General features: G+C 40.6%; 1 protein-coding gene across 1 annotated transcript in view; it reads right to left on the bottom strand.

The window, feature by feature from the left end:
- ADARB1 (adenosine deaminase RNA specific B1) overlaps positions 1 to 22,613 on the bottom strand; it is a 60,640-nt gene that overhangs the window by 33,598 nt on the left and 4,429 nt on the right. Inside the window, exons 2-3 of the mRNA XM_014891705.2 lie at positions 8,582 to 8,618; positions 3,029 to 3,103 (exon numbers count right to left, since the gene is read on the bottom strand). Of these exons, the coding sequence (XP_014747191.1) occupies positions 3,029 to 3,056 (28 nt within the window). The 5' untranslated portion in view covers positions 3,057 to 3,103; positions 8,582 to 8,618. The remainder of the gene's footprint in view (positions 1 to 3,028; positions 3,104 to 8,581; positions 8,619 to 22,613) is intronic.

Here is a 22,613-nt window from a genome sequence, read left to right as displayed (position 1 = left end):
AGTGATCCTCCCCAGGACAGCCTCGCAGCTCTGGGCTCTCCCATGTGCGTTTTTTTCCCCCCTCAAAAACAATTTTCTAATGGATTTTAAAGGTCCCATAAAGCCATGGCATCCACGATGTCTTGAGCAAAGTGCTTCATCACTTCATTACAACTGGCATGAAAACATCTCCCATTGCTTTCTTTGATCCTCCACCTGCTACTCTTACTGCATCTCCTGGGGTTTATTTGCTGTTTTTTAAAGTTTGATGGTTCTAATACTAAACACTCCATGTTGTGCATGACATCTCAAATATTTCCAATCTTTAAATTCAATTTTTCAATTTTTAGAGAGCCCTTTGCAGTCCATCACGTCTGCTGTGTATTTAGGTCTTTAAAGCAGCATTAACACATACAGAAACACTTGATGATTGAGATCCAGTTTTCTTAAACATTTATACAATCCATGATTTAAAAAGTGGATATTTTTCATGAGATTGGTGTATTTTCTAGCCATTAAAAATAGCTGGCAGCCTATGTCTGTGGAGGCAACCTTAGTAAAAAATCATAGCTGACACTTCAGCAGAAGGACAGTCCTGCCCTCCAGATTTCATTTGAATGCTTACAAATCCAAGAACACTCAAAGTAGGAAAAAGATATGGGAACTTTTCATGCCAGTAAAAAAAATAAATCTTCTGTCTGGACATGTTGGTTTATTTTTGTGTTTATTCCCTGTAATTAAAAAGCATCTGCCCTTAAGATGCTTTATCCATTGGGGACCTTCCATTACCTGCTTGCTGAGAGACAACACTCCCCCCCTCCAGCTCTGTCTTATCTGGAACACAATTAATTAAATTTAGATGAGTCTTAACTGAACCAAAACATGGTTCCAGCTACCCCTTACATGGCTGCTCTCATCTAGTGGCCTGGGGAAATTCTAAATAAGTCATTTTTTTCATTTAAAAATAAGCAGAAAAAAAACACGTGCTCTCTTCAGAGCATCTTGCAGAAAAAGGAGCAAACAGATGAAAAAGAAAGGTCAGGAGAGTCACATGCTTGTGTTCCAAGTGTTCACAGTGCTGCAGACACACCAACCTTGCAAAGCAACAGAAAACAAATAAAAACATTCTAAATAACCATCTCTTTCCCCAAATATCTTGTAGCATCTCAATGACCAAAGGATAAAGAATGAAAACACTAAAAATTGAAGTCTGAAACAATGGTTTCTCAGGGATATTAATTTATTAATGTAAGACATCATCACTGTCTTATATTTCATCTGAACCAAAAAAACCAAATCCCCTTAATTCTGGCTTCTGCAGAGGAATTCTTGTTATGCAACCACAGGCTGCAAAGACTGCATAGCTCACCTTCCTTTCCTTTAAGAACCTTTCCCCAAAAGCAGTTACATAAAATAATAAAATATTTAATAGGTAACTTCTAATATGCCACTTCACAATTTTAAGAGCTATAAAAGAGATAAAAGGTTAAAAAACATAGCTCTACACAAATCAAAGTAAAGAACTTAAGAATTTAAACTTTGATTTCTGATCCCCCAAATGAGATGATTTAACATTTCAAATTCATGATGTTTGCATGGGCACAAAAAGGAAGATCATCTTGTACTTTACATGAACTGGGCTCAGCCAAGGTTCTGACATCTCAGAACTGAAGTTATACAAATGCATTCCCTAAACAGTTCCATGGAGCCAAGTTCCTGACAAAATAACAAATTCCTTGAATGGTTTCCCATATTGAGGCACTAACACACAAACCCAGAAGCAAGCAAAAATTTAGTGTTTTTCTCAATTAAAGAGATTGTAATTCTCCAGCTCAGGAAGGCACCTTCTATTCATGCTCAGCTATACCATTATTGAGAAAAGGGATGTTTCATCAAAAATATTATGAGAATTATCCAATTACACCTTTAGAAGGCCTCTGTAGGGAACTCAACTTTAGAAACAGTTAAAATATCAATTTGTAGTAACTTCTTATATATCAAGGAGAAGAAAATTATACCAAGCATATTGCAGTTGAGTTCACTGTTTCACTAAAGAAAAAATATTAATTCTAGTTCAGGCAATACTTTTCACTTTGGTTTGGGGTTTTTTTTTTTTTGGAGGGGGAGGATGTTTGTTTTGGGTTTGATTGGTTTATTTTAACACTAAAACTTCCTCATCTCCCTCTAAAATAGTTCTGTAACTCCTCCAGACTGAACTACAACTCTTCTGCTCCAAAGCTATTGCTGTGCTTTGTCACCTTTGCCAGATGCACTCTTTAGCCACTGTCACTTGAGGGAAAAAGAAGCACATTTGTTAAAACATAATGTACGATTATTTACAGTCAGGCATAGCACAGCCACAACAGAACAATCCTCTGAGTCACCAAAAAAAAAAAAAAAGACAGCTGAAAAGCAAGTAAGAGCAAAAATATTGTAGAATGGTTCAATGATAATGCTTTTCTCATAAGTTATTGGATCTTAATTATACCCCAGAGTTAGCAGTCTCACACATTTGGGTGCATCAAGATGACCACTTTATTTGTGATTTATATGTCCTTTAAAATCACTTGAATAATTCAGTAGCTCAGGGTTGGGACAATCAGCATCTAAAGAGAATAATCCACCCATGTAAAACCTACACAGAGCTTTTCCAGCTCCTACTTGGCTTTTTCCTTTCTTCTTTTCTCCCTCCTTTATATTATTCTCTTCAACTCCATCTCCTTCATCTTACCCCTCATTCCTTACTGGTACTTAACCTGGCTTGGGCTCTACTGATATTATCTCTCCATTCTTCACTTCTGGTTCAAGACAGGGAAATATTTTGATTAGTCAGCTGCTGTAAGAAAAATATAAAGTATAATACAGAAGGTATAACCATATTAACATACTTAAAATATTGTTAATGCAAAAGCTCCAATTAGTTCTTCTTTACTACGTTTTAAACCATTGTCATTTCTGCATCTGAAGTTTCTTTGCATCCTGTGCCTGGGAGAATAAATTATTTTCAGAAACGATTAGAGTTATTACTATGCAAATAAACACATCTTACTCATGTTTTCTTCATCGTCTACATCCATTGTGAAATATCTTTGCTGGTTCCTTGGCTGGCAGAGACGGCTTCTGTCTGGAAAACAGGAGGGGGATATTTAGGCTTTAAGGTACCAACTTACTAGGTCGAGTTTGAACTGTCCTTTAAAAGCAGCAGCCTGGGCCCTGGCCTGGCATTGGGCTGCTTGGGTAAATCCTGGCCAAAGATCCCTCCTAAAACTGAGATGCTCATCAGTGACTGGAAGATGCAGCCCCAGTCTGCCAAAGGCCACAGTGGGATGATGATGACCACAGCGAGGTCTTCCCACAGTCTCCTCCAGGCTGAACAAGACAAGTGCTCTCAGCTGCTCCTTCTATGGCTTCACTTTATTCATAACCTTCTTTGGACAATCTCTAATAGCTCCATGTCTTTTTTATATTGTAATGCTCAAACCTGTCCCCAGGTTTTGGACACTACTAAATTGGAAGGAGGGGGTTCACATTTTTCATTTCAAAAGAGGCTCCTGTCTTCCTTAGCAGACACCTGTCTTTGAAACCAAGACACTAATTTAAGTGGAGCCAAGAAAAAGTACACTTTTAATCCTCTGCTGGTTTAAAAGTCTTTAATTCCTGTAGAGTATTTCCAAAGATAGGAAGAACATCAGAAGTTCTTAAAAATGCAGCAGCCAACACAACAGAATTTGCTCTTATTTCCACAGGAGACAGCTTGAGAGATGTTTAGGTCAATGTTAGCTATAGGAAGTACACAGCACTTGAGGACTTAGAGATAACCTGCATTTCTTGTCTGAATATAAACTGCATGCAAAAAAGAGTTGTGAAAGACCTCTAGAGTTATCTTGGTTTATTCTCATTACTGAGAGAAAACCTAAATATGTCTTGAAAGGGAAATTTAGCAGCTAACAACACTTTACATGCAGTGAACAGCATATATGCAAAAAAATCCCATTAACCTGATAGATGACACAGAACTATTAGGAAATAGTGTAAGTCAGAAAGCTGCAGTTTTAGAGATGTTCCCTATTTGTTAAAATGTCCTCTTCTTCCAAACTTTGAAAGTCAAGTGAAACAAAACATCGGGAAATCAATCTTGCTCCAAGTATTTCTAACAAATTGGATTTCTTATGAATCCAAAGTGCAAACACTGAAGTTGCACGTAGCAAAAAGGTTCAAACCTCACCTGAAAACTACGTTTACAACACCATCACCACCCCTTCACCAAGTCCTTTGTTCCTGCATTTAAATGCAGCAATTAAAGCCCTACCCTTCCTCTCAGATAGCTTCATCCTCCTGTGTTTCCAGTGCAGCCCCTGGAACCCTGGAGTGCACTGATGCACAGCCCAGTGAACACAGAGGAGTGAAGGATGCAGCTCACCCTTAGCCACTGCCAGAGGCACATGTGACAACTGACCCTTTGTCACACACAAGGGGCAAGGAAAGACAGTTCTCTTAGAAGGACTAAATCAAAAACACCCTCACTGCTAGGTGTTGAAAGGCACAATTAATTTTATTTTGTTATTAATAAAGGATAATAATAAAGTCTTCAGTCTTGTAGCTCAGAAACAAGGAGAGACAAAAACAAGGAAATATTAATACAGCCTAGTGCATGAAACAAGATGCTCTCAGCATCCCTTACAGCTGTTTTCTCATGTTTCCATTTCATACACTGCCTCAAAAGGCACAGAATGTATTTGGAAATAGGAGGAATACATAAATACACCAATCTCAAATATACTTTAGTCACAGATTTTCCATACAAGGATTTCTATCGGGCCTGACCAACATGACCTGTGGTATTCTCCAGCCTTTTCATAAAGTAAAAAGTAACATGTGACATTATGGGATAATGTGGTACCATCCTGTTTCCACATCTGAGTGACCAACAAACATCTGTTGATCCTGTAGATCCCACAGATCATCAGCACAGGCTGAGGGCTGCAGCTACCCTTTAATCCTGCCCTCAGATTAAACCTCACAGGACAAAAAAGCACCTTCCAGCAGGGAATGCCTGCAGGGGCAAGGGTTCCTTCAGTCTGTTACTACAGTGATGAGACTTCTCTGACCAGTCACCTCCAGCTGCTCTCAACCTTTATTTCTCAGTACATCAGGAACACAGCACTAGATGATGTCTGGTAGATGATTTACATGCACCACCATATTTTGACAACTATCTAGGCTGGCATTTTTTGAAAAAGATTGCCACTGGCATTTCAACTCAGCAGTACTTCACTAACCAAACCCAACATGCTCCAGCTCACCACTGGAACTGGGCTGATGTGCTAACAAGGAGCTCTACACACTGGCACTCATTCCCCAGGTCCCAGATAACAGCTTTTCTATCTCCAGACCGTGGTGGAAAGCAGAGATTGAGTGACTGTAATTATTTTTGTCTGAAGCCCAAACATTAAAAGCTTCCAACTTCCCCATTTCAAAGGAACTGAAATTCTACTTGACCATCCATGTTATTAGACACCACTTCTCTGAGAAAGAAGAAAGAGCAACAGGATCATTTGAGCTCAGTTGAAACAATTTAGAAAGAAGAACTAACCATGGAGGAACAAGCCATCAATGCAATAGTCATGCCACAGTCACACGCTCAGGAGAAAAATGAGCCCCATCTAAGAACAACTTCCCAAACCAGTGCTGTGCCTACACAGCTTTGAAGGAACAGCAACACTGACAAAGAGAGAAAGGGAAAAAATACCCCTCAGGGGGATGAGAATTCATTTAGCATCTTTGAGAAAACAGCACAGTTTGTAAAATGCAAAGAGCTGTCTGCAACTACTGTGCTCTTTACCATAATTCCTTCAGCTGCTCAAATTTTCACCACCTGCTCAGCACGGCCAAGAAAGAGAAACATAAGCATGTGTATTTCTCCTTCCTTCTGGAGGAGGAGTTGCTGCATTAGCTATTTGAAGTCAAAAGTGATTTTGCTTTCAATAATTACTTTAACTGCCCTAACCCATGAGAGATTTGATTCACAAAATTTGATGGGAAGACTGAAAAGAGACTTCTTTAGGTCACCTTTGTAGCTCTCCTCCCCAAAGCAGCTCTTAACTCTACCAACCTCTGCCCCCCATGGCAGTGACTCTGGGGTATGACACTCAGGAAGGAGCCCAAGACAAGGCCTTGAAGGATGACAGTTCTGAAGAGAGAAAAAGGTCTCTAAAATTTGACTGCTGTCCAAAGAACATACACAGTGCACTTGGGAGAGAAACTTGGTGATCCACTGTAACATGTGTGTAACATGAAGAGTTTCAGGAAATAAAAAACGGAACCAAAGAACCAAATCACAGACCTGTGGTTTGAGTTGGAAGGGACCTTTAAGCTCACCTCTTTCCAGCCCTTCCACTACACCAGGCTGCTCCAAGTCCTGTTCAACCTTGCTCTTGAACAATTCCAGTGATGGGACAGCCACAGCTTCTCTGGGCCTCACCACCCTCCCAGAGAACAATTTCACTTTAACTTCTAACCCAAATCTCTCCTCTTATAGTTTAAAACTATTTCCTCTTCTTTTATTACTATTTGTCCACATGAAAAGTCACTCCCCCTCTTTTTTGTAAGCCCCCTTTAGGTACTGGAAGGTTGCAATGAGGTCTCCCAGAGCCTTGTCTTCTCTTCTCCAGGCTGAAGAAGCCTGTAATAACCAATCTGTAATATGTATGAAATGAAATACTCAATATCCTTAAATATATTGTGATGTCTGCATGGTTAGACAAAAGCAGGTTGAAAACCAAGTGCAAGGAAATAAATGCTGCACACAGAACAAAACTATGACATTCAGTGCTAATGTGTGTGCTGGAAGCAGTAAATCTCACAACATTTTGCATTTCACAGATCTGACACCCACTGAGGCATCCAGGAGAAAATGGGCTGCCTTCTCTCCAAAGAAAAAGCAGCTCCCAGGTGGAATTTGGGATCTACCCATCTCCAACACTCCCATTTCACCTGCATCACTGAACCAGGGATGCAGAGACATTGAACAACTCAAGCATATCCCACCAAAATCCCAGAGGTAAACTAACCCAGGTGACATCAGAAACAACACAACAAGATGATGGAAAACTTCAGCATCTCCTCAATTCTCCCCTCTGCCACCTTTGCTCAGGGGAACACAGCCAGGCTATTTTTCCATGGATTTATTATTATGACTTGTGATGGAGTTTTGTGAAGAAGGGTTTGTGAGCCCAGCTTAGAGACCCTGCAGCTGTGGCATCTCTAGTCCCTTCCCATCAGGTCCCCTGGCAGCAGAAGGCTCGAGGCCATGATGCAGCCCCTATTTTACATATATATATAAAATATATTTAGATACATCATGCATCGCATGATAATTTTTTTTACAAAATCTCCATGCACCAAAACACCCTTGAAAATCTCATTTACTTATAGATTTGGCCCCTATTATCAGCTTACTTTACATATTCTTTGAAGAAATACTCATACACTGCATTCTGTAAGTACTTCTAAAGATTTTTTTTAAATTTTTTGCTCCCACAAGCAAGTTGGATATTTTTCAAGCACAAGGACAATATTACAGGCCAACAGCAATTTTCCTGTTAGTTTTGTGTACTTCAGCAAGAATGAATATAAATTAGCATCAACTAGCTCTGATATATATATCATACTGGAGTTTATTGGTCAGTTTGGAGCTATTCCTCAGGTGATTAAACCCATTCCAACAGCACCATCTGCTGTTACATAAATAATTGAGGTTACATCTATTGTTCCCTCGACCAAGGAAGTTTAGAGCTCTGCTCCCAATTAGAAATAACTTATGATGTTTGCAGGTTTATTCTTTTGTCTCTAACCTTCTTGCCAGATTACTGTTAGGACTGAACATCTCATTTTTAAGATTTTTTTTTCTGAAGGACTCAAGTACCTGTAACTGTCAGAAATGTATTGATAATGTGCTACCGAGGCAAAAGTGGTAACTATTCAGAGAGAAAAACTGAGCAGCCCAGACGTCCCAGTAAGTAAAATTAGTATTTTCAACATCATTTAAAAGATAACTGATACAGCTATCCAGTGTTTAGGAAAATAATAGCTAATTGGAAGAGAAATCTAAAATAGTTTTAAAGGAGGTTAAAAGAGACTCAAATGTCTTGAAGCTATTTCATAAAAAGAAAAAAAAAACAGTCATAGAGGTAGGCTGATGGTTGGGGTTAGGAGATAAACTTAGAATTTGGGCTTATTTCCTCTTCTCCCACCAATATCAGTTACTAAACTTTGCTCAAACACTCTGCAAACTCTCAAGTCATACAGGCCAGCTCTGCCTATTGGCTTTATTACTATGTCTTGAATACAAATTTGCACCCAGAAGGGTAACTAAGCTTTTGTAGTATAACTTCATAACCAATATCCTCTATTTTCAAGCTGCTGATCCGATAATTGTGAAGGGATTTAAAATCCAAACATAAAAGTTATAGATAAAACAATGAAGTACTAAATAAGTGTTCAAATACATTAAGATGAAATCTCTCCTCCTCCAAGTTCTGAGCCAAATGCATCAATCAGAAAACAGAATCCTGCTCCACGTTTGCAAATACAGTGTGCTTACCTTTTTAGCTATTGGAGACACATGCTGATTCTGCAACCTGCAAGAAGAGGAAATCCAGTCAATTGCTTGCTTCTTTAAAAATCTGTGCATTACAAATAGCAACTCCTGACCTTACAAGGGACAAATTTCTGATGCTTTAAAAATAAATAGTCCATACTACAAATACACAGTCTCAGAGTCAAGTCTTTTGTAACCCTAGCAAAGATCATTCTGGATATTCCTGGTTGGAAAAAAAAATTAAAAAAAAAAAAGAAATCAAGACTCAAGGTGCTTAATATTGGGGGTCAAAAGAAACATCCCCAGGGTACAAGCAGTTATGCTGCAGAACCCCATCTGCAATCTCTGCACCTTCTAGAAGAGAGGGTCAACATAAATGTGGTAAATAATGGTTGAAAACCAAAATAAACATGTGTGCTATCACAGCCAACTTAGCCTGAAACAAATCCAGAGTTCTCACCTTGTTAGATATTTTTTAAATTTAGATGATTTTATTTTTAGGGATTGATTTTAATCCATATAAAAGGCTCCTCACACAACAACTCCCTTTCCAAACATCACTGTTGATCCCACTGACATCAGACTGCATTCTCCTGCAAAATAGGAAAATCCCTCAACTACGAGCAGTGGGGTGGAAAACAACTGGCAGATGTAGGGTGAAATACACACACTCCCATTTTCAAGGTCTCTTCTAACCCAAACTGTTTTGTGATTCTGATTCTAAGGGGGATACAGGATGATAGGGATGCTGTGAGTAATTTTATTTCCACGAATAGGCACAGCTGTTGGATCAGGAACAGACAGCTTTAATTTAACAAACAGCCTTCTAGCTCAAAAAAAATATTGATGGGGCCTTACCAATGTGAAGATAAGACTGTTCTAAAACAGCACCAAAATCACAGTGACACAGCCCACGAGAGGGTGCTGGTAGCCTGCAGAAACCTTCACTGAATTCAAGTTACACTGAGCACAGCTACACAACACAACCCCAGGGCTGCTCATCTCGGGGCTTATTGGTCAAAAAGGGATCTGACACAATATTTTAAGTCCATAAACTACCACAATGCATCCATTTGATCCTAGGGGTTTTTTTAAGACTTCAATTTCTTTTTTTAAAGATTTCTAGTTCCCAACACTTTATGGTAGCACTTTCCAATAAAAAGATTAATGTAAATACTACATTGGTCTTAGCATAAAGCAGGAAAAATGCTCAGAATAATGAGTTCAGAGTCAAAGCCCCAGCCTAGCACTCCCATATCCACAATAAAACCTTCCAAACTCTTGGAATGTGAGCAATAAATAAGGTGTGATGTGAAAGTCCCATATTTGTGGCAACAACCACCAAAAATCTGTTTTAAAAACAAGGTTTTGATAATTCTCTTCCAATGTGAGCACTGCTTAAAGTTACAATTAATCCTGAGAAAATACACTACTAATATTTTAAACTAAGTTTTTATATTAGTATATCCTTGAATTAATTTAGATTTCACATTATCTTCCTTACACACAACATTATTCCAGTCAGTAATTCCCTAACAAACTAAAAACAATCCATGAAAATTGAGATTAAGTTTACCACTGAGTACCAAAAGTCCTTACATATTGACAACTGCAATGAGTTTTACAGAGAAAGAATGAGCCAGGGTTAAGAACTAGGAAAAAAGAAAAAAACTTATCTTAGTAATTCTTTTTGTTATACTGTGAGCAGTAAAGACAGGTGGAGGAAAAACTGAGACTTGTAACACCTTAAACCAGTAAAAACACTAAACAGCAAAGGAAGGGAAATATCACTATGTCATAAAAACCAGGAACAAAATTCTGATCTTCAGCATGTCCTGCCTGGCTCTGTCCAGTGTCAAATGAAGTTTTGGGGCTTATCCAAGCCATGACATGCTTCCCCAACACCTTCTGCAGGGAGAGCCTGCCAGAAGGGGCTCCTGTGGGAGCTCAGCACTTTGCCACAGCATCTCCATATTCTTATCTTGCAAAAAATACAATAAACCAATTCTTTGTCCCTTACTAGTGAGTTAATTTACCATAAAAAGCTCAGAAACATGTTCACGATTTCTCCCCGAGCAGCAAAGGATACTTGAAAATCATCTGAAGAACACAACATGTTGGCTGTTTAGGAATATCTTCAAATATTAACTTGTTAAAGATCAGCTGAAATTATTTCAAGGCAATGAGAATCAAAACAGACATCTGAGGTACCACCTCAAGACATAAACCTGCAAAAACCACCCAAACACAAGGCAACAACCTGGAGGCACTCATCACTCAGCACCAGTCCTATGGTCAGGATAAAAGCCACCACATCCAATCTTTCTATATTTACTTTCCCATTTATTTTACTTCTCCTGTGTTGGAAAAAAAAAAAAGCAATCTGCTGAGGCATCTCAACTGCTGATGCATGACAAAAATCACAGGTATGTTAAATCCAGTGTTGAGTAGTTTGGGCTGTAATAGTTTGGGAAGGGCCCTTAGAGCTCATCTCAATACAACATCCTGTCATGGGCAGGAACATTTTCCACCAGTCCAGGATACTTCAAGCCATGTCCAACCTGCCCTTGAAACTTCCAGGGATGGGGCAGCCACAGCTGGACAACCCTCACAGGGAACAATTTCTTCCTAATACCTAATCTAAATCTCTCCTCTCTTAGTTTAAAACCATTCCCCCTTGCCTTGTCACTATTTGCCTTGGTAGAAGTCACTCAGGGAATGTGAGAAAGAGATGCCTTCAAGCAAGACTTTGCTCCTGATGCCAGCTGCAGGAAAAGTTTGAGTTTAACAAGTGTTAGGACAATGCTCTCAGGTACATGGTGGGATTCTTGGGGTGTCCTGTGCAGGGCCAGGAGTCAGACTCCATGATCCTCATGGGTCCCTTCCAAGTCAGGATATTCTGTGATTGTGACATGACATGCTTTTTCATACATTAGGCCATGAGTCTCTGCCATAAACACAGTTCAAAAGTACAACTACAGAACTCTATTTTCCTCTGAAAACATTTTCTATCTAAATATGAACAAACAATTTGACATCTGTGATGTACTTCAGTTTATCAGTCTGAATTAAAGAAATAATGGCCCAAATCAAGTCCACAGTCTCTACAGCCCTTTTGAACTGTTTATTTAAAATTCTAAAGTAAATTAAGAAAGACTAGCCACTGAGCATCAAAATGGAAAAAAAAAGTTTAGGGAAAAAAGGACATGTTGCAATTGGAAAAAGTACAGTTTATACATGACACAAGCTGTCAAATGCTTCTCCCTCCCTTGATATAAAACAAAGTCCTTTTGAACTTACAAACAAGTACTTTTTATACACAAGACACTGAAACAAAGTTCACTGACACTTCAAAAGCTATGAAAATTCAGCAGCTATTAAGCAACAGGAATCCATGGATAAAATAAAAAATGCTACTTCATCAAGTAATATCCAAGCTTTTACTGCAGGAATCAAACAAAAGTATATTATCATTTATTCTAGAACACAATTATCCAAAAAATGTTAGAGAAGAAACACAGTATTTTTCAAACATTCTCTCACCAAAAATGTTTTCACATATTTGCATTGTATCAGCAAGATACTCTTCACATCTAACTTCTAATTTTCCCATCTCCTGTGTTTGGAAAATTATACCCACTGGTGTTCAGGTACATTTGGCATGCTAAAGCCTGAATACAAAATTTTAATAATGAAACATTATTTCAAAAATCAAAGGTTTTAATTCCACTCCTCTTTTTACAGAATCATCCCATGTATAAGAGCAGTTACCTTAGAAGAGAACGTGATTGAAGTCAAAGGAATTATTAACATGAGCAAAATCACCATAAATGCATTCAGGGGAGCTTAGGCTTTAATCTTGTTGTCTATGATTTCACTATTGCTAGTGTTTAAATATTTACATTACTCATTTAGCTGCTTTAAACATTAGTCAAACTGAAACAGTCCAACAGTGCAACCTCCAGACTAAGCAGCAGCTTTTAAAAGGCAACAGAACTTAAGAAATCAGTTGTAATTTCTCTGATTGGTATTAATAGCTTTGAGACAACATCTAAAAAAGAAAAATAGGTTATTTTTTACTACAGACAAATTGTGGACAAGAATTTAGGCTACAGGAGGAGCACAGACAGGACAAACCACCCATCCCACCACACTGACCAATTCTGACACTGGAAGATGCCCCACTTTGGAGAAGATGCTGCTGCACCAACTGATAAAACTGCTGAAAGCTCTTCTTAATGTTACAGTGATCAACCAGAGTTTTCAGCTTAACACATTAAAAAAAATACCTGTAAAACTTCCTTCAAGCTTGTTCTACATACGTACAGCACCTACTAGAGGAATGCAAATCTTTCTTCCTTTGAACAGCAGTGGTATTTTCCAGCCTTCATAAGGCAGACTTGATTATTTTCAGTCTTACTCCCACCCTAGGGCAAAGATTAGATGCATGTGAACACTTTGTACCTTGCATTAGTCTTCAGAAAAATGCCTCAGAAATCAATGTTAAATAAAAGATGCCAAAGAATTATCACTCAGTTTAACTGTGTTTAAACCCTTGAGATTATGTTGTGCATTAAGGACATGTAAGTGTCTTCTCTGGCTGTTACCATGGGAAGTCACTCTCCACAGTCCTTAAATAAAGTTGATTGTTTCAGGAGTGCCAGAACAAGGTACTTTATACCCAGTCCTCTGCTTTTAAAGACACGTTGGGATGGCTGTGCCACTGCCTCCAGCCTCCTGGTGTACCAAGAGATTGCTGACAAAGCTGGGAAACAGACTGGGAATCAGCAAGGGTGGGATGAAGCATACTGAGCCATGCCTGCTGTGATACACCCTTCACTGGGAGCTCCCAGACCAAGAATCAATGTGATTTATTGCTGGATTTAAAAGCAGAACACTGAGAGAGGCCAAGTGTTACCTCTCAGCACCCTTCTCCTTCACTCAAATCCTTGCCTGAAGTCCCTTTCCAGCTCTCTTGGAGCCCCTTCAGGCACTGGAAGGGCTCTAAGGTGTCCCTGGATCCTTCTCTCCTCCAGGTGAACACCCCAGCTCTCCCAGCCTGTCTCCAGAGCAGAGGGGCTCCAGCCCTTGGAGCACCTTCAAAGCCTCCCCTGGACCCACTCTAACAGACCCATGTCTTTCTTGTGCTGAGGACTCCAGTCCCATGAGGACAGAGGGGGAATTTTAGGCTTATCCTTTGACTCCCAATGCCAACCATTCTCCATCAGCCTGCAGCTCACCTTATGGGAGATACAGCATAAACTGCATCTGCTGTGCACAAAATGCCAGAAAGCACAAATTACACCGGGGGGAAAAAATCATGGATTGCATGAGTGCACCCAAAGCCAGGGCACCCACCAACAGCCTTTTTAGCAGGCTTAGTATTATTTTTAAATTTATGTTATGCATCTAACATGGAAGAGCTTTAGAGTTCTTTATTCCTTTAACTCACACCTTACAGGAACTCCATGCACAGAGAAGTTAAAAGGCTGTGAAACAAACCTGAATCAGGCTGTTTTCCCAACAAAGGAATGGGTTAGCTGGAAAACATGTTTCCAGGTCAGTTGTTTTCTTGCTGCTTCTCTATGGATATTAATTTTGTGCTCTGGGCAGAACTGGAGACCGCAGAGGAGTGATGCAGGGATGGGACTAGAGCACAGCAAGGACTCTGGGCACGTGGTAGCTCTCACCCCACCACAGCAGACAAGGAAAAGACACCAAGTGCAGCAGAGACCCAAAAAAACAGTGGCTGCACCTTAAACTGAGTTTTCTTCTCCACAAAGGCCCACTCTGAGGCTGTCCAAGACAGGGAGCATGGCAGCAGCAGCAAGCTCAACTAGAAGCACTCCACGATTGTGACTCAAGTCCCACTGACAGTCTGCACTTCCATAGTGGGGATTTCCAGGATTTTGACATCTGTCTCATCTCTGCAATGTTTTAGGAAGAATAAGCTGCTGGACTTCTAAAAATATGAAAATAAATCATTCCACTTTTACAGTCACATTTCTGCTTTTCTCTTACCAAAATATGAACAGATTTGAAGAAGTTCAAGCTAACTTTTGATGCACCTACACTTCCTACTTATCTTCTGAGATTCTAGAAGCCTTCCTCAGGATCTGGCATGCAACTGGCTGTCAGGGATCTCTCTAACAAAAGACTGACTCAAACTGCCCCTTCCAGAGCAGTTCCTTGAGTTATTAAATATCAAGTTATTCTGTGTTAAAGGGAAAAAAAAAAAATCCTCCAAAACAAAACCCACCACCAACCACACTTATGGTGTAAAATCTGAGTGCCATCACCACGCGGGTGTGTGGGCAGAGTGTTTGCCATCACAGAATATTAGACATTTTTCAGCCACGTTGTGCAGAAATGGGGCTTACCACCTTCATATTCAAGAAACTGCAATACATCCCAGAGTTTGACAAGACAAGCAAGGAAAACACCCAGAAGATTTTGGATAGGGCAGGAGGAGAGTGAGAGAGAGGGAAGATGCTGGCATGATCAGGCACAGGTCAGGACCTGTGGTCTACACCACTTGCCCATGGAATCACAGAACCACTAAAGTCAGAAAACACTTCTAAGATCATTGAGTCCAGCTCTTAAGACAGGACCTCCACGTTCACAACAGAATCGTGTTCCCAGCTGCCACATGTACAAGCCTTCTGAACACTTCCAGGGATGGGAACTCCACCACAGCCCTGGGCAGCTGGTGCCAGTGCCTGGCCGCCCTTCCAGTGAAAAAAATTTCCTACTAATCAATCTAAATGTGCTCTGGCACAGCTTGAGGCCATTTCCTCTGGTCCTGGCACCTGCTGTCTGAGAGATCTATCCCTACCTGGCTACAACCCATTGTGAGGGAGCTGTAGGGAGCAATAAGGTCCCCCTTGAACAGAAACCACATCAGAGGGCAACTGGGCCAAAACTTGTGAGTGTATCACAACAGTGACTCAAGATGACCTCAGACAGTTTTGATGCATTCCCCCCAGGGCTGAGATGTTGGGAGGTAATTCATACATTGATTTTCATTAGCGTTTTTGAGTTCAGACAAAACGTGATAAATAACAAATGATGTTAGGTTACCTGAAAAGCTAAGTATTAAAGTTGTTCCTGATAGCCAAAGAAAACAAGACAAATGGGACTTGAAATACTTACACCAGTTTTATCTACTAAGTTATTTACACAAAGTAGCCCCAAAGAATCTCCCAGCAAGAAAAACCTGAAACTATTTAGAGGGGAAGAACCAGCAAGTGATTAAAGTTCCAGATCACAGAATCCCAGAATGGTTTGGGTTGGAAGAGACCTTAAAAGCTCATCTCATTCCAAATTCTGCCATGGGCAGGGTTACCTTCCACTATGCCAGGTTGCTCCAAGCCCTGTCCAACCTGGCCTTGAACACATCCAGGGATGGGATACCCACAGTCTCTCTGGGCAACCTGTGCATACATGACCCTGCCCAACTTTGCTACTACCTCTTGCAAATCAGCATCACATCAAAGCAGAAGGCAAACAGGACTACAGGGTGATACATGGCACAGGGAGCTTGAGAGAAGTACCCTAAAGAGCTGCTCAGTCTAGAAGAACAAAGAGTCTGACTGTACAAATAGAGGGGGAAAGGGAAAAAGGGAAACAATTATCAGTCCTGGAAGGGAGCACTGTACAGAATGAAAGGCAAGAAACAGTTCATGCTTTTCAGGCAGAATTGATACATGCTGTAAATGTTGGCAGAGCAAGTACACTGGATTAGCCCCAAGCACATCTCTTCTTCTACAGCCTTCCAGAAAGCATATCCCAGGAGAAGGCAGAGCTGCCAGCCTTCCATGTGTGCCACAGGCAGGCAGCAGCCAGGCAGCACCCACCACCAAGCAGCCACGAGCTGCTGAGGAAGGATGAAAAATCCAAGAGACACCAGCCTGCACCTGGGACATGGGGCACTTGCCTGGGATTTTGCTGGAGACCAGAGAGTTGTGCCTTCCCTGCCCAGTTTTATTTCCACTCCAGGCAAAAGTGCAGCCACCCACGATGCCTGCTGCCATCCTCCCCATCTCACAGGGCACACACACACCTGGGGCTACCCCACATCCTTCCTCTGCTTCTGCTGCTCCCAACACCTGTACCAGCACAGGCATAAGGGCCAAGGATGACTCCACCAGAGGTCCCCAAGATTCTAAAACAGCAGCAGGTTACCAGGGAGACCAGCACTGCTACTACACAGACTGTGGTGCACCTGCTCCAGGGTAAGAGGATGGAAAATCCCTGTTCCCCTGGCACACCAGCCCAGGGGAGCAAGCAACTCAAGGCATAACATTTCCTTCAAAACCACAGACACAAAGAGACATTGAATGCCATCAAGAATACTTAAGAGATCTCAGCCACAGAAGCAGAGTCTACCAGTTCATATGCAAAAAACTCTACGTTGAGTGGAATTTGGATTATGAACCTACTTTAGTGACCTTTTACTGTAGTTATTTTTAGACTTAAGTTTTTATTCTGGACAAAGTACTGAAGATAAAATACATATGGATGTATTTTTAACATATGCACATACAGCATGCATTTTCTGTGAAGTAAAGAAGCAGCTACTGATTCAGAAATATAGGGAGTTGGCTGTTCTCTCAAGGATAAAACCTATGCACTGTGAACATGCACTGCACAGGAAACCAAGACTTAGCTCTGGGAGGTGAAATCCTCCAAAAAGAACATCAGCAGCCTCCTAAGATAGATCCACAAGTCATTTATTCAAAACTACCCCACTGCACACACATTAAAGTAGTATTCACCAGCAATCTGCCAAGCAACTGCTGGAGCAAGAGGAGTTTGTATGCATTTAAATACCACTGGATGGAAAAATACCCATTAATATAATTTTTCTATTATTTTGTGGTTTTACAATTTATGTCAAATTTGGACTACAGCAACATACTGAACCTAGGCAAAAAAAAACACTAGAAGATGGCAAGGATGGTCTGTGACCCAGAGTGATGGACAAACACCCAAGGCAAAGCCATAAACAATGCTGAGGAGCTCTGCTACACTCAAAGCTACCAGAAGAAAAATTCCTTTCCCCACTTTCTACCACAGCACTCTAAAAGCTATGACCTTCAAAATATTGGCTATTTTCTTTTAGCTTTAAAAGCAGCCTGCTTCAGCTAGGCTGGCCTACAGATCAGGTGATACTCTGGCAAGAGAGTAACAGTCAATAGCCATATTCCTCAACAGAGCTTTTATTACAATAATCAAATGTTGTACTTCTAGTTCCTTCCATATTCACTGAAAGCCATCAAGAGCAGCTACTCAGAAAATGTTCTCATGGCTACTGGAGAACCTCACTTACGTCTGGAAAGCAAACTTTAAAAGAAAGTAAATCTATTGAACAAAGAACATATTGGAAGGAGAACAAGGCACAGCTCTTCTTGAGGTTGTCCTGTGCAGGGCCAGGAGCTGGACTCAATAATCCTTGTGGGTCCCTTCCAATACTGGCTACTCTGTGAACCCTGAACTCGAAAAAGGCTTCTGCTGAAAGTCAGCAAGGGCATCACAACTGCTCAGAGAAGCTGTGGGTGTTTATACCCGGGCTGGGCAAACTGGCCCCAAAAGTGTCACGGGCCACCTTCAGCTGAACTGCTGACTGAAACGTGCATGAAGAGCTTCTGTCTAAGGAAAAGCATACAAGGAGGCCAAAGGAGATGGAAAATAAGCAGTGGGATTAAGAATACTATCAATCAGAGCTGGGTATTATCTGGGCTGCAAAAAAAAAAAAGCCAGCTAGCCATCATGACCTGAAACACAATGATGAGAGAAAAAAAATTACAGTGTAATAGGAACACTAGCTGTATTTATGTAAGCCGTATTTATTGAAGTTGTTTATATATATATAATATACACTAATATTAAAAAAATCTATAAAATATAATTTCTGTAGTGTTTTCTATGATTGGGATGTGGCAGGACAAGGAGGGCAGGAGGAGCCTCCCTCCCTCCCTCCCCTGCCGGCAGCAGCATCGAGCACCCGCAGCCCGGCGGTCCCGGCCCCGCTCGGTACCACGGAGAGCTCCCTCCCTCCCTGCCTCCTCAAATGGAAAACCAAGGGTTTGCTACCAAACAATCCTTTTCCCTTCCATCCAGGAAAAAAAAAAGGAAATAAAACATATCATAGACTGTATCTTGAGGAATTTGTACACAGAAAAAGTTCTCTTGACAGCACAGAAGTTATGTGCATGAAGAATGATGCTGCTGTCCAAAATATGAATAAATTACCACCTTGGCAATAAGTACAAGCCAAAGCTCAAAAGAAGTATTTCATTTTCAGGCAAGTTCATTCATAGACCATACTAACAGTGAACCTGATTCCTTTAGGAACTCAGGAGCAGCAGAAGGAAAAGCATTTAAGAAGATTAGGTTAATACTATATTTAAACATATGTAAGGACAGTGAATGAAATAGTGATTATTCACTCACGTAATTCAAGAAAAACAACCACTTACTAAGAATAGCTTTCAGGAGATAAGAGAAGATAAACTAGGCTGCACCAGGGAAAAAACAACCTAACAGAGCTACAGTGGTACTCGCTATCCCTCATTATCCATATTTGTCAGCACTGAGGTCTGGGGACATCAACTTTGATATAAAAGCATCAAACACAGACAAACTACCCAAAGGTTTCCAGATTAACACACCCTTTTCCACTCGTTGGGAAGCTTTCCCAGCTCATTATCGTCCTCATGGAAAACAGCAGAGTTGTATTTAACATAACAGATTTTTGCAAGAGTTTCAAAGACAGGAGAAAAAACAGATTTTGTGGATTTGATGGAAGGACCTGACAGTCCGCATGAAACAGGGCAGGGGGGGCTACTGGGCTTGAGCTCCCACCAGTTTGAGCATGCATGGTAGATTATGGAGTGAAGACAGGATTTTCTTCACTTTCACAAAAGCTTTTCCTGGGAGACTCCACCCTTTCAGCAGTACTTTGCCAAAAGCACAAGCACACACTCCCAACTAGACCTTGCTGCTTTTGCTTGCATCAGCTGTGCTCTTCTGTCTCATGTTCTTGAGAGCTGCTAATTCAGTGGAGGGTCCCGATTTAGCTTCTTATTAATCAATCTCTGAACACTCATTAGCGACAGAAGCACAATCCAATCACAAACTCAGAGGCAGTGGACATGCCCTAGAGCTCATCTCTGCACTCACCCTCCTCCAAAGGGAGCCTGTGCCACCTCTCCCACCCCAAGCACAGAGGTGGAGACATGCAGGATTGTCACAGAATCATGGAATCATCCACTCTGGAAAAAACCTCTAAGACCATTGGGTCTAACCAGGTCCAACACTAAACTTTGTCCCTATGTGCCACATCTACATGTTCTTGTAGACTTAGAAGCATGTTCCCAACTCCAATTAAAACACTGGCATACACACCATACCCACAACTGCCAGGATCACTGGTTTGAGTTAAGTATTAATTTCCAGCTTATTTTTGTTATCAAAACACAGCATCACATGACAGCATTATCTGCATCAAACTGCAGAACACCACTTGGCACTCGGGAGCGGCGGGAAACAAAATCATCTGTTCAAAATATCACTATTAGGTGGTCTGTAAAATACACATTAAATCCCAGGAAAGCCTATCTGCCCTCAGCACTGGAAGGATGGCTTTGCTGGCTGTACAAGTGCTTCTAACCAAGGGAGGGGTCACAGCCCCAGAGAAGACATCAAAGCAACCATGGCTGAGAAAATACAAGCATCATACCATACAGCTGCTCTGAAAAGCTTACAGGTAAAAAAACCAGGAATATGCTCTAGTCCAGCTGGAAAGGATGACTCTGGTTTAACACAGAATAATGACTGCAGTTGCCTGTGGCTCCACACCTGTGAACAACACCCAAACTTTGTGCAGACTCCACAAGCAATACGGCCAAGGGGCTGCAAACCTACACAGTCAGCAACCAAAAGGTGCTGTTCAATCAGCTGACAAGTTCTAGCTACCAAAATTTAAGGGAGAAAAACACTATTTGTCTTCCAGACTCAGAAGCTATCATGAAGGAGATCTCCCCCTACCTAATACACCCTGGTAATTTCCATACTGTGGAAAACACCCGTGCTACAAAAGTGCTTTCCAGGTGTAAACTTGACCGAAGGCTATGAGGGTTATAAAAGTGAGTAAGCATCCAACAAAAGAGAAGTTATCTCCTCATCCTTTGATCTTCCAATGTGCATGTCAAGAGCAAGCTTTAAAACCTGGGCAGTGGAGGAGGGATATAACCTTCACAGAGCCAGTTTTATTACAAGTCTTTCCCAAACAAAGCACAGTTCAGCCAATGGCTTATATTAATTCCTCTCATTTTTTCAGATATTTAAATGTACCAGCACTGATCCTTTATCTTTAGCCATGAAAAGCATGGCAACTCTAAGGCCAAAAGCAGCATTAAAATGTGTTATTTTAGTCCAGTTTTGATCAGAATGAATTTTTTTTCTTCTTATCCTGTGGACTACACTAAGCTTCCAACATGTATTGGGCTGTACTCTTCCCTCAGACCAAGCCTAAACCAAGAGGTGTTTTCCTTCAGTACTCCCCCAAGTCCCTGGTAATTTCTGCTGCATAAATTTCATGATTTATGGTCTGGACCTTGGTGTTTATATTATCCCTAACTGGAGTCTTCTGCTAGAGCTGGTCAAACTTATTTTCCACCTAACCTGCAAATTTTATTAATGAAAACATCGAGCTAATCACACATTTTAATTAAAAAATCCTACTACGCTCTTACTGGGACCCATCTAAAGAGTTTTAGGGTTGTTTTATTAAGTGCTCAGTATTTGAGGTGAAAAATTAAAATGCATTTTGATACAGAATGGCCTCTGTAAACAGGGTTTTATAAAATCTGCATCTAAAGAAAAGAGGTAAAGGTATTTTTCCCCTCTAATAGTTTTCCAGCAGACTGTGCAGAAATATTAGAGCATAAGTAAACAAGGAAAAAAGCAATGAAAGCTTAAACTTAAAAGGCTCATTTGCTAATAAAGTTGAAGAGCTGAGTAAATCAACCTAAATCAAAATCAGCCTCATTTTAGACACACTGAACACTTCCAGCAGAAGCCCTCCAGAATGGCAGAGGTAAGTATTAACTATCTCTGCAAATCTCAAAATCTACACAGACTAAATAGGAAAAAAATACTCCTAGCTGAGGCTGCTTCACAATTCCTACGTAAAAACTTGATATTCACATTACATGTGATAAATGAAAGAAACTAGTGTTTAGCATATGTGCTTGCTCTCTTTTTGAGCAAATTTTCAACAGTTCATCTCTTTTCAGAGTTGAGATGATAAATTAATAGCAAAAATGAGAAACCACTGGTAAACTGAGTTTGGAACAAAAGATAAATTGACATTAGTATAATACTCACACATGATTTCACCCAAGGCCCATCATTATACTGTTTGTGCAACTTAAAAATTATCAAAATAACAAAAGCACCAGGCAGCAAAGTAATCAGAAACTACCTTCTGCCATGCAGCACCAAACTCACCCCCAACTGAGGAAGATTTCTACTTTAAATTCAATATATGGTATATCCCTCGCATGTTTTCTCCAAATAAGGATACTCAGGATACTCTTCATCTCACCTAGGTCCAAGAACTCCATTCTGTTAAAACCTCTTTAAAATCAACTAAACTCATAAACTCCTCTGCAATCTGCTGAGCAGCCTTTCCTTTTGCATCTCTGCCAAAAGCACTCTGCATGGAAAAATTCTGACCCCGGTGCTTTCCTACACCTATAAAAGGACATTATTCCAAACAACTGCAAGAGCCCTAATAGGGAAATTCAAAATCTTCGTTCATCTCCCTGGTGCTTCAGCCCCCAGGGAAGGGTGAGGGACCGTACCCAAACTTTTTGTTTTTTCCCTTTGTCACCTACGATGATACAAGAATGCTTCTTAGATCACTCCTCTCCACTTTCACAAAGGAAAATAAGGGATACTTAGGAAAATAAGGACCTACCTTTTACTGGAACTACTTATGAAATTTGATTTCCTGTTTGTCTCACTA

Source organism: Sturnus vulgaris, chromosome 7, assembly GCF_052056855.1.
Source record: "Sturnus vulgaris isolate bStuVul1 chromosome 7, bStuVul1.hap1, whole genome shotgun sequence".
In the NCBI taxonomy this organism is placed as follows: Eukaryota; Metazoa; Chordata; class Aves; order Passeriformes; family Sturnidae; genus Sturnus; species Sturnus vulgaris.
This window is presented reverse-complemented; position numbering and strand designations above follow the sequence as displayed.